We start from the raw sequence: 11717 nt of genomic DNA, 5'->3' as shown, positions 1-11717 counted from the left end.
AAAATAATTTTTTTTTTTTTTTTTTTTTAGTTTTAGTGAAATCTGAAAATCAGTATGTGTGAGTTTCTATTTGCTTTTATACCAAATGTAGTTTCTGGAAATAAGATCATTCGAGTACATTCTGAATTTTGTATTAGTCACGTAACAAGCTCACTCTGTCCTCTTTCCTTCTGAGCAGATTAGTAGGAGGACTGCTTTCCCTCAGCCTGGATTACTGTTTTGTCCTAGAAGATGAAGATGGTATATGTGGTTATGCCTTGGGCACTGTAGATGTGACCCCCTTCATTAAAAAATGTAAAATTTCCTGGATTCCATTCATGCAGGAGAAGTACACAAAGCCAAATGGTGACAAAGAACTCTCAGAGGCTGAGGTAATGTATTGGTTTAGAATTATACTATGGTGATAGTTGTTTTGTTTACTTCGCAATACTAGGGATTGTACCCAGTGTGTCATGCGTGTGCTACTGAGCATTCTTTCCCTATTCCACACCCCTTGTGTTTGTGTATGTTTCCTGGGAATTGAACTCGGGGCCTCATGCATGCTAGACAAGCACTCTACTACTGAGCCACATTCCCAGCCCCACATCCCCCCCCCCTTTTTTTTTTGTTTTTTTTGTTTTTTGTTTTTTTTGCAATAAGATCTTGCTAAGATTCCTAGGCTGATCTTGAACTTGGGATCCTCCTGCCTAGCCTCCTGAGTCACTGGGATTATGGGTATGCACCATTGTGCCTGGCTTGTTTTATTTTTTCCATAAAATATAAAAGTAAGCCTGGTGTGGTGGCTCCTAAAGCTCAGTGGTACAGTACTCCTGGGGGTTCAATCTCCAGAACTGTGCCTGAGTGAATGAAGGAATGAGTTATAAAATCTCAGTACTCTTCAAGTTAATTTCTTACAGAAGAGAAGTATTAGTACTTTTTTAAAAATTTAAACAAGAAGTTTAAACAAGATGCTAGCTTTGGGAAAACTAATAAGATTTTTTTTTTTTTTTAGTATAATATATCTACTTAGATTGCTCTATATGTAAAAATTGTACGGGCCACCAAATGCCGCATTCTGGCTGGGCACAATTAGGAGCCACTTGTCAAAAGAAACTAACTTTATTTTTAGAACCACACACGCCAAACAAAACAGCCTCTCAGGAAAAACCCTCAGAGCCTCAACTGCCACCACTGGCTTTTCACAAGCCTCTCTCTCCCACACAAGCTTCTCTCCACCTCCCACAATCCTCTTGCTCTTGAGGCCGATTGGCTGGGTCACGTGGGCGGAGCCAAAAAAGTCCCCCAATGAGCATCACCGCAGAGGAGCCAATCAGCTAGATGTTGCTGGGGCCGCTGTGAGCCAATCATCAGCCGGCAGCTGGAAGTTTACTGGGGCCCCTTGGGCTGTGGCTCTCAATAGTATAATATATCTACTTAGATTGCTCTATATGTAAAAATTGCCCTTGGCTTAAAAATGATATATGAGTGGCTGGGCTCAGCGGTAGGGTGCTCACCTAGCACGTGTGAGGCCCTGGGTTCCATCCTCAGCACCACATTAAAATATATATATAAGTAAAGGGATTGTGTCCAACTACAACTAAAAAATAAATATTTTTAAAAATTTTAAAAAATAAAGAATACATTTGGTTAAAAATTTTTTTAAATGATATATGAAAAACAAAAGTTCTCCCATCATACAAAGTATAAAAGATTTTTATGTTTTTGTTGTTTGAGCAAAACATCTTACTGGAATTTAAAGACGAGCTAAATGTGACCCTGCCAGTAATGGAGAAAGGTTTTATTTTCATAAAACCAATATTTTTTCCCATCCAATCTCCATTTGAGGTCAATCAAAATATACCATTGGCAATTTACTTGAGCACACCATTGCAGTTTACACAGGCATACTATTGGCAGTGTGCTTGTGTACATATTATCAATTACCTTATGTAAAATAGGGAATGGGGCCAGATGCAGTGGTGCATGCCTGTAATTCCAGGAACTCAGAAAGATAAGGCAGAGTGATCTCATTTTGTGGGGGTGGGGGAAAGATAGGTGGGAGAAATAAATAAAAGAATAGATTTACTATAGAATGTGAGTGGAGTACAGTTTTCTGAGAGAGTATTACATATGGATGGCCCCAACTAATAATAGTCTGATTTTTTGTTGTTGTTGTTGTTTTAACTTTAATGGTACAAAAGCAATATACACTCAGTAGAAATAATACTTCAGTTTTGAACTTTGATCTTTTCCTAGCTACCAATAAACAGTTTGATATGCTATCATGAAGCTAGGCAGTAGCAGCAAGCCACAGGTTTTAGTCACCTGATGAAGGATGGAAAACAATTGATACTTCAAAATGTATGGTCATCCATTAGTATCCACAGAGAATTGGTTCCAGGACTACCCCAACCATACCATACCCATAGGATACCAAAATCTGTTGATGCTTAAGCTCACTATATCAAATGGTGTTTTTGCATGTAATCCACATATATCCCTCCCATATGCTGCCTAGTTAATGTGTGTGTGGCTTCCCCCCACCCTTGGCTTAAGTGAGTAGGGGGTATGGAAAATATAGCACACCAATGAATGAAGTGCTAAAATAACCCAAAATACAAAATAGAAAAATGAATTTACAGGTAAGTACATTACTAGGATCAGAAAAAACAGACACCCAGTTTCCTCCCATACACTTCTAAATTGTCTCTACTTACTAATACCTAATGCAGTGTAAATGCTATATTGTTTAGGGAATAATAACAAGCGAAAAGATACTCTGTACAGAAACCCCCACCCACTCCAAATTTTACATTTTGAGACCAGGTTTTACTGTGTTTCCCGGCCTGTTGATGAACTTCAGTGATCAATCTCCTGCCTCCACCTTACAAGTAGCTGGGTGTGTGTGCCACCACACCAGGCACCCTAATTGTGTGTGTGTGTGTGTGTGTGTGTGTGTGTGTGTAGCTGGGATAGAACCCCAGGGCCTTGTGCATGAGAGGCAAGCACTCTGCCAACTTGGCAAAAACTCCTTTGTGAGTTGCAATACTTTGAATTTATAGCCCCCATCATAAGGTGAGGGGGAAAATATATATATATATATATATATATATATATTTTTTTTTTTTTTTAAACTAGGGATTGAACCAGGGGGCTTTATCTGAGCTATATCCTTTTTATTTTGAGAACGGGGTCTCACTAAGTTGCTGAGGCTGGTCTCAAACTTTTAATACTCCTGTCTCAGCCTCCTGAGTCACTGGGATTACAGGTGTGTACCATTTTATTCACTTTTTTCCACTAATTTCCTTTTTGTATTCCAGTTGATGGTGCTAGGGATTGAACTCAGGGCTTTTGTTTGATGATAGGCAAGTGCTGTACCACTGAGCTATTCCCCCCAACTCCCTAGAAAGCTTTGAACATGAAAAATGCTTCAGCTGGAATCGAAAGCTAATTAATTGTGTGTGTGATAATTTTGTAATGTCTGGAAGAGTTACTAAATATTGTCATTTTCCTGTTGGTGAGTTCTAGGATATAGATACATAATGTTTTGAAATTGGAAGTCAAAAGATTCTAATTTTTGCAGAAAATAATGTTGAGTTTCCATGAAGAACAGGAAGTGTTGCCAGAAACTTTCCTCGCCAACTTCCCTTCTCTGATCAAGATGGATATTCACAAAAAAGTAACTGACCCAAGTGTAGCCAAGAGTATGATGGCTTGCCTCCTGTCTTCACTGAAAGCTAATGGTGAGTACATATTTGTGGAGTTGGCATTGATTGGGCAAGGGAATTTTAAAAAGGGAAAGAAGTGAATTGTTAATCTGTACTCTCTTACTGTTTGGGGTGTGTGTGTGTGTGTGTGTGTGTGTGAGAGAGAGAGAGAGACAGAGAGAGAGAGATGGGGTCTTTCTCACTATGTTGACCTGCAATTCTTGGGCTGAAGCAGTCTTCCTGCCTCAGCCTACAGAGTACCTGAGACTACAGCTACTTGCTATTATTTTTAACTCATGACTTATTTTCTGAATTATTAGTGTGTAAGAATTCCATGTATATTACTCATTGAAAAATACTACTCTTCTTTTATTACTATGAACACTTATTTTGAGCCCCAATTAAAGGAAGAGTGAATCATAAGTAGTGGTTCAAAATTAATCTAAAGGAGAAAGTTCCTTTAGGAATTCAATTTTGGTAGTACTAGGGATCAGAACCCTTGTGCATGTTAGGCATGTATTCCACCACAGAAATACACTCAACCCTTTCTTTAAAATTTTGCTTTAGGGTCTTATGGTATTGTCTAGGTTTGGTCTTATACTTAGAATCCTTCTGCCTCAGCCTCCCTACTGGGATTTCAGGTGTGCATCACCATGTTTGACTCAGTCTTGAGGTTTCTTATACCTTGTTCCCTAAAAGATTTTGGGACATTAAGGTTGGAATGACATTTCTTTGATTGTTTAGATCACAAAATAAATATTTCACTCACTGTTGAATATTATTATTAAGAATTTTAGGGCATGGGGCTGTGGCTTAGTGGTAGAGCACTTGCCTAGCACATGCGAGGAGCTGGGTTTGATCCTTAGCACAACATAAAAATAAATAAAATAAAGATATCATGAAATTTAGGGACTGGTATAAACAAGCTTATTATTTGTAGTAAATGCATTAATGATTATTTCTAATTTATATCCATAATTTTCCTCATAAGTGACTTATTTATGTTTTGGAATTTCATTTTTAGGCTCCCGGGGGGCTTTCTGTGAAGTGAGACCAGATGATAAAAGAATTCTGGAATTTTACAGCAAGTTAGGCTGTTTTGAAATTGCAAAAATGGAAGGATTTCCAAAGGATGTGGTTATACTTGGTCGGAGCCTGTGACACTGTTGGCACCATGAACTGTCCAAAACTCTTAACTCCACCTTGTGGTTGGTGGTTGGGGTCTTCATACAGTTCTGCGTCTGGAGCAGCAACATATCAGTCCATTTGAATTGAAAACAAAGACGACTTTGTTAAAACTCACCCATCACACTTTCAGACTCCTTACTGGTTGGAAGAAGATAGTATACTGCTGCAAATTCTGTATGAAACAGAGATGTGGGGCCCTTCTTCTGGGTCTTGTGTCTTGTGTTAGGTGCCAAGACACCTTAGGTGGGCTTATAGGGAGGGTCTTTAATAAATGTAGTCAGCACTATTTTTCTGTATCCAGTGTTGCATTTCTCACCTAAGAGTAATCAAAATCACTTCTGGCATCCTCTTTGGTTTATTGAATGAAATGTCTCATTCTTTGGAGACATGCAGAGTTGAGAAAGATTTTAGTGGGTTTCAGAGCCTTCAGGGTTGATTTTCCAGGTGGGATGGTTGTGGCATTAGTTTAAGATGAATAAATGATTTCAATTTGGGGCAGTTTTTCTGCTTTTTGTAAAGCTATGGCCGATTGTCTCCTGTAGTAACCATTGGTTCAGGCATGTTGTACTTTGTAGGGACAAATGTGCAGTTGTTTGTGTAAAAGCCTAAAACTGACAAACTTGTAAATTTCTTTGTATATAAACTAGCTGTAACTTGACTATCCTTTTGTTTCTTGTTTTTGGTAATTTTTGTTTTGTTTTTTTTAAATGAAAAGGTGTTTAGGATGGCACTTTGAATTAGCAAATCAATGGAAGGTGAATTTTCCTTCCCCCCACCCCATAATAAGTTTTAAAGTGCCTCCCACTTAGGGCTAGGCCATAACCTTTTTGGGTACAAGAGCCTAATTTCTTAGATCTGTTGCAAAATGCAGTCACTTCTGGAAATTAATAACAGATCAGCATGTGAAATGTTCGTTTTGACATCTGTCAAATAGGGTAAGAAGACTGAATGGTTTTTGCCCTTAGATCAGTTGTCCTTTAATCTCAAGACTTGTTACTACTGATTTAAATCAGTCTTTAATTCTTGCATGATTTTATCTAATTTTTAAAAGAATGAGCACACTTTAACCAATGATTTATGGCTACCCCTGTTTTTCCTTTAATCACAGGTTCTGAAAGCTTCATGTATTTTAATTTAGAATTGGTGTTTTTTAAGGGTTCTGTGCATGAGGCTGGCAGGTAATCTCTGCAGGACTCATTTTTTTCATCATGGCTGGCTGACTTCTCCATAGATTCATAACAGTATTTTTGTTATCTTGCTTCCCAGCAGTTTTGCATCATCTATTTAACTTTCAGCTCAATGAGGGGAGAGGGAGGGATAAAGAAGGAAACTTGAAACAGATTTTCCTTGGTATATCTCCACTAGTGTGGGCTTTGAGTGAGTCTTAAAGCATTGTATGTAGTGGTATCTAGTGACTTCCAGTGGAGGCCCAAGTGTGTGCCCTGTGGGTGAGGAGGAAGGAAGTCTCTTTGTTCTTAGGGTAGAACTCTTTTAACTGATAAAATGTAATGTGTTGGCAAGCTGAAAACAAATTTGCATTTTTGAGGGCTGAGGTGAAGGTGAGATCCCTACTAAATATTAAGACAGTTGAATGTTAGTCTTTGACATCTCAAGCACTCGAACATTTTATCTGGAGGATTTTGGAGTTATCCTCATGGAATCAGGATTTTAAAACAAGTGCTTTTGGTTTTATCTTGGCTTTTAGTAATCCCTTTGGCTGGCCTCTGGTCACACGTGCTAACTGTGCAATAGATGTCCAGGTCTATACCTTCATCACTATAGGATCATAAAGTGCTATGCTATCTTCCATGGTTATGAATATTTATTAAGGTTGGAATGACATTTCTTTGATTGTTTAGATCACAACTCAGTTCCTGTAGAAAACGAACTGTAAAACTATCTGAAGACCATGCAAGAGGCTAAATAAAACTTGAAGTGAACGTGTGTGGTGTCTACTGCGTGCACCTACTTCTGTCTGCCACTCCCCGCACCACCACCACTACACTCTGAAATATAATGCCTTGCCTTAGAGCAGGGAGGCATACCGAACTTCTGTCCAAAGCTCTTCCAAGTTAGAGACTGGTTCTTAAAGGCAGCCCTCCCCTACTCCCATCTCCAGTAAAACTCTTCCTTCCAGATTTTCCTCAAGGCAAAAGTAGTAGACTAGTTTTTAGCAAAGCTTACCACAATTATAACCTGCTCATATTCTCTCAAGTAACGGGATAGAAAAAGGAATTGCCACTCAGGAATCTAGGCAGGAGGATCAAGTTCAAGGCTAACCTCAGCTAGAGATTAGTTCCGCGTAGGGCACCCCTTGAGTTGAATCCCAGTTACAGAAGAAGGGAAGGGGATCCAAATAAAGTACAAGTATGTACCTGGGTTGAGAATTCAAAGCCCTTAAAAAGTGCGGATCCCGGGCTGGGGTTGTGGCTCAGCGGTAGAGTGCTCGCCTAGCAACTGGAATAGATCCTCAGCATCACATAAATAAGGGTATTGTGTCCAACTAAAAAAAAAAAAAAAAAAAGCGGATCCGCCAGGAGCAGCAGTTGAATCTCCCAGCTGAGCTGTCTAGTCCTCTGGTAGCAAGCATCCGCATCCTGTCACCTAAAGTTTAAGGAAGATAGACCATCTGGATAGTGAATTGCAGCGTTTGGAAAGAATATGCAGAAGAGAAACAGGACGGAATGGTGGGCGGAAGTTCCTGGAGCTGAAACTTCCTTTACGCCCTTCCAGAGTATTTTTATAAGAAAAGTGCCGCTCTGAATCCCATCTCTGCAGGAGGGGAAATAGAAAGTTTTTCAACGAAAGTTTACCCTGGGTTGGAAGGGAGACAATATATGGGGCGATGAATCGGAGAGAATGGGCGCGCTCATGGCCGTGTAAGTTAGCAAAAATGTTAACGTTAAGGCTAAATCTATGCTTTTATGTGAAGTTACTTCCTCTGAAGTCCTGCCGGGTGCTAGCAGGAGCTGCGGTTTACAGAGCGAGGGGCAGGAGAAACCCTAGATCTGCAATCCGGGCGCCTTTGCTCTCCCTGAGAGGAGTGTCTCCTTTAATAGGCGGGGCCGGAACTGGCCAAGGGTGCCACGCTCCTTACGTGTTGGGGGCGGAGCTCCGAGACGGCCCTTGCAGCATGGCCGCCGGCACTGCCGCCGCTTTAGTTTATTTGAGTCAAGAGAGCCGATCCCGGGCCGGGGGTGTCGGGGGTCTGCGAGTCCCGGCCCCGGTTACTATGGACAGTTTCTTTTTCGGTATTGGGGAAAGGTGCTGAGGGTGGCCCTGGGGGAGGAAGCGGTAGGGATGAAGAACAGGAATGTGGATGGTTGCGCGATGTGGATGTGGGCGGAAGGGATTCTCACTATTCGCTGCGGACAGGTGGGCCCTAGCACTCTAAAGCCGAAGCGGGCGCCGAGACCCCTACCCCAGACGTGCTGGGCCAGGCCCAGGGTTTAGTTACCGAGGTTTTCTGAGGGGACGTCTGGTAGGCGTGTTAAATGGCCAATTAGTCCATGACTATGCATGATGGGTTAGCGAAACGCCACCGCACCCCACCGCTTCTGCACACAACACTCAAACTTACCACGATATCTCTTTCAGGCTGTGAGCTCTCTGGCCACACCCGCTCCTTCACTTTCAAGGTAGAGGAAGAGGATGATGCAGAGCACGTGCTGGCGTTGACCATGGTGAGGGGCGGTAGAGGGGGCTGGCAACCAGTGGATCTACCTAATTCCCTTGCTACTCCTTTATTAGGAGTCATAGACTGCTCCCCTGGTTCCCTGATATAGGAACCTTTGAGACCAGGCAAGTTCTAGGGTAGCTGCCTCTACTTGTGGTATCAGCCTGTCTTGGGGAGATCCTGAGGCCCTGTAAATCCTTCCCAGCTCTGCCTCACCGAGGGGGCCAAGGACGAGTGTAATGTAGTGGAAGTTGTGGCCCGAAACCATGATCACCAGGAGATTGCAGTTCCTGTGGCCAACCTCAAGTTGTCTTGCCAGCCCATGGTGAGTTCCCCAGCCATGTCTTGGGTTGGGTGGGGTGGGATGGGGATTGAGGACATCAGTGCTCATCTCAAGATGAGATGGGCTAGGAATGGTCCAGGCCTTCATCCTTGTCTTCCTCCCAGCTCAGTCTAGATGACTTCCAGCTTCAACCACCTGTAACCTTCCGCCTGAAGTCGGGCTCTGGCCCTGTGCGAATCACTGGGCGGCACCAGATTGGTGAGAGGGATTGGTGAGAGGAGGGGAGGGCCCTCTCCTTTGTCTCCAATGGGCTCTGCATCCGCCCCTCCCCACACTCCAAATTCCTGCACTATTCAGCCTCATCTCCCAGTGTAGTTCAATCTGACCTGCATGCCTTCCCAAGCTATGTCCCTTGGCATGATGTCCCCTCCATTCGCTGCCCCACTCAAGCCTACCTAGTCCATGCAGCCTGTCCCATCTTTACCAGCTCAAGTGATGTGGACTCATTTAGTTTCTTCTTACCTAGTTTAGTGTCTGAGGCTTCTTCCACCTAGACAATGAGCTCTGGGAGGACAGCCTAGCACCAGAGTGTATGAACAAGTGACGTGGTATGACAGGGGTCTGTTTTTAACCTCCTCCTTATACAGCTTGTGTTTCTACCAGTTACTATAAGCAATGATGTTTCTGAGGAAGAGGAGAGTGAAGAAGAGGATAATGTAGAGGAGGAAGATGAATTGTGCCCCATCCTTCCTGCCAAAAAGCAGGGGAGTAGGCGCTAGCCTTTGGTGAGTAGGAAGGGAAGGCTGCCCAGAAGGTTCTGAGGGGGCAGGAGGAGCAAGTGAGAGCCTAGATGCTGACTGCTTATTTTTTGTTCTCAGGTCAGGTAACTACCTGCTGCATCACCATGCACCATGTTCGTGGACAAGTTTCAAGAATTTTAAATGTTTCTTCTCCATTGAAGAGGAGAGTTTGGGGCATGGGTTGGGTAGAAGGATCTTGTGCTGGTGCTAGGAAAGAGGCATTCTCCTTAGGGTCCTGGTGTTCTAGTCCTGTACCATGTCTGGAGCTTCCCTTTCCTATAGGCATAAGGGGAATTTTGAACTTTTATGCTGACTCTGTGTCCCCACCTGCCTGTGAGGATTAAAGGTTAGTATCTGAATCTCAGAACTACACATTTGTAACACTTTTTACATTTTTAGATAAAGATTGAAATAAAGTGGTGTGGGGTTTTTTGCAACTGCTCTGTGTGGCTTCTTCCCATGCCAGTGACATTTCCCTAGGGACCACCAGGTGGCACTGTGGCAGCACAAAGGGTGGCCCTGGACCTGGGGTGGGGAGCTATGTGGGATCCTGCTATCCCCAGAACCCTGCGCCAGGACCATGTCTAGGTCTCAACTGCCTTGCCAAGAGGGATCTCCCAACAGCCAGCCCATTCCCAGCCTCTGCAAGTGGGGGAGGGCCATCACAGGAGGTTATCAACATCCAAACAAGGGGTCTGGGCCTCTGTCAGCACTCAGGCTGATGGGAAGGGGGGCTGATAAGCAGGCTTAAGCAGCCTGAGGAATGTGCATCCCTAGCCCCATGAGGGAACTCAGACCCAGAGAGGGCCTTTGAGGGTTGGGGTGGAGACTAGTCTTTGCTCCTCCTTCAGTCTTTCAGGCAGGTTGAGCAGGGCTGGCCCTTAGAAACCTGATTCCCAGGGCCAGATGGAGGGAACTAGCCAGATTGGGTGACAGGGAAACCAGAATCCGGGTGGCCTGGCATATGGGGACAGAAAAGGGCCTCTGGGAATCATCCTCCTAGGCTAAGGGGTTCCTATCCCCCAGCACACCGCCTGGTGTAGAGATCTCTGGTGCCCGAACTCAGGTGGTTCTGGGCTTTGACTTTCTGTGCTAGGAGAGAAAGGGATGTACTTGTATGAGGGTGAAGATATATGTTACCAGCTCTGGGGTCAGCAGTTCAGCAGCTGTGTTGATGAGGGGGTGTCATTGCCCCACAAACAAACAAACAAAACATTACCTCTCCAGACAGCATGAGGCCAGACAAGCCGAGGATGGACAGAGAACAGGGCCTGAGGGGGGTCAGGCCTATTCCCACACCAGCTGCTGGGCTAGTGAGTAGGCATGGGGAAGGGTTCCTCAGATAAGTAAAACAAAGGTGCTGTTATTAGGGCAGGTGAGATTGACTTTGAGGAAAGTTCCCACAATACAGAAAAGCAGCCCCTCTTCACATTCTGAGAGACCCCCCCCCACCACCACACACACATACACACACACCCCTGCTGTGTTGAGGAGTTAGGGATCCTGATTTCACCCACCCTGCCTCAGGTTAAAAATAAAGGAAGCTGTCCTGTCTGTTGCTGTGATTAGGGTCTCAGCCTCCTTTTTCCACGGGGGATGACCTTATAAAGTGCTGCCACCCCAGTAGCCAGACGGGTCTGGTGAGAACTGGGAAAGTGGAACTGGTGCCCTCTGGTGGACAAGGTCGAAACTTTGTGGCATACCCACTCCCCAAGCTGCCTCTATAGGCTCTAGGTGTGCAGCATGGTGCAGGCCCTATTAATCCTGTGGGCTGTCTGGGCAGCCGAATTTTAGGCTGAAGGCGAGAGAATAAATAACTAAGGCTTGCATGCATACATACATTCATTCATTCCCTTGAAGTGCTTGTGCCAGAGTAGAGGAATTGGGCTGGGCGGCAACATTTCCTTCTTTCCCTTCCTCCTCTGGACTCCAACCTCAAAGTCCTCAGCGGGTGCTTGGTTGGAGACTGGCTGAGGGCAACACCAAGTCATTTCTTGGGGTGGAGGAAGCTTCCCAAGCTGACCCATCTACCCCCTGCTGTGATCCTGGTCCTGCTCCCCGCCCCTGCAAGGACAGCTCATCAC

General features: G+C 44.1%; 2 protein-coding genes across 10 annotated transcripts in view; both read left to right on the top strand.

Annotated features, from left to right (window-relative positions):
- Positions 1 to 6814, top strand: part of Oga (O-GlcNAcase) — a 54495-nt gene extending 47681 nt beyond the window's left edge. For 6 of the 7 annotated variants that reach the window (XM_048807207.1, XM_048807209.1, XM_048807210.1 and 3 more), the window contains 3 exons: positions 179 to 371; positions 3563 to 3722; positions 4711 to 6814. In XM_048807207.1, the coding sequence (XP_048663164.1) occupies positions 179 to 371; positions 3563 to 3722; positions 4711 to 4847 (490 nt within the window). In that variant the 3' untranslated portion in view covers positions 4848 to 6814. Of the gene's footprint in view, positions 1 to 178; positions 372 to 3562; positions 3723 to 4710 lie in introns of those variants that run through there. The other variant, XR_007349125.1, reaches the window with a different exon arrangement.
- Positions 6815 to 7959: 1145 nt separating this feature from the next.
- Npm3 (nucleophosmin/nucleoplasmin 3) lies at positions 7960 to 10070 on the top strand. Of its 3 annotated transcripts, none has more exons than XR_007349126.1 (6): positions 7960 to 8125; positions 8472 to 8557; positions 8756 to 8875; positions 8998 to 9091; positions 9481 to 9618; positions 9712 to 10070. XR_007349126.1 is itself a non-coding variant. In XM_015494688.2 (6 exons), the coding sequence occupies exons 1-5, from the start codon at positions 8008 to 8010 to the stop codon at positions 9610 to 9612; spliced, it is 534 nt and encodes a 177-aa protein (XP_015350174.1). In that variant the 5' UTR covers positions 7960 to 8007; the 3' UTR covers positions 9613 to 9618; positions 9712 to 10070. The 3 variants fall into 3 exon arrangements, 2 of the variants coding, with proteins under 2 accessions (XP_015350174.1, XP_015350175.1); XM_015494688.2 differs by having other exon boundaries at positions 9497 to 9618; XM_015494689.2 differs by lacking the exon at positions 8998 to 9091.
- Positions 10071 to 11717: the final 1647 nt, after the last annotated feature.

The sequence above is a fragment of the Marmota marmota genome, unplaced genomic scaffold (genome assembly GCF_001458135.2).
Source record: "Marmota marmota marmota unplaced genomic scaffold, marMar, whole genome shotgun sequence".
Taxonomy (NCBI): domain Eukaryota; kingdom Metazoa; phylum Chordata; class Mammalia; order Rodentia; family Sciuridae; genus Marmota; species Marmota marmota.
The sequence above is the reverse complement of the archived record's forward strand: the minus strand, read 5'-3'. Positions and strand labels throughout refer to the sequence as shown.

Coding starts and splice junctions, on each gene's coding strand:
- Npm3 (XM_015494688.2), top strand. CDS start 8,008: ATGGCCGCCGGCACTGCCGCCGCTTTAGTTTATTTGAGTCAAGAGAGC. Junction 8,126..8,471: donor TATGGACAGTTTCTTTTTCG/GTATTGGGGAAA, acceptor TATCTCTTTCAG/GCTGTGAGCTCTCTGGCCAC. Junction 8,558..8,755: donor ACGTGCTGGCGTTGACCATG/GTGAGGGGCGGT, acceptor AATCCTTCCCAG/CTCTGCCTCACCGAGGGGGC.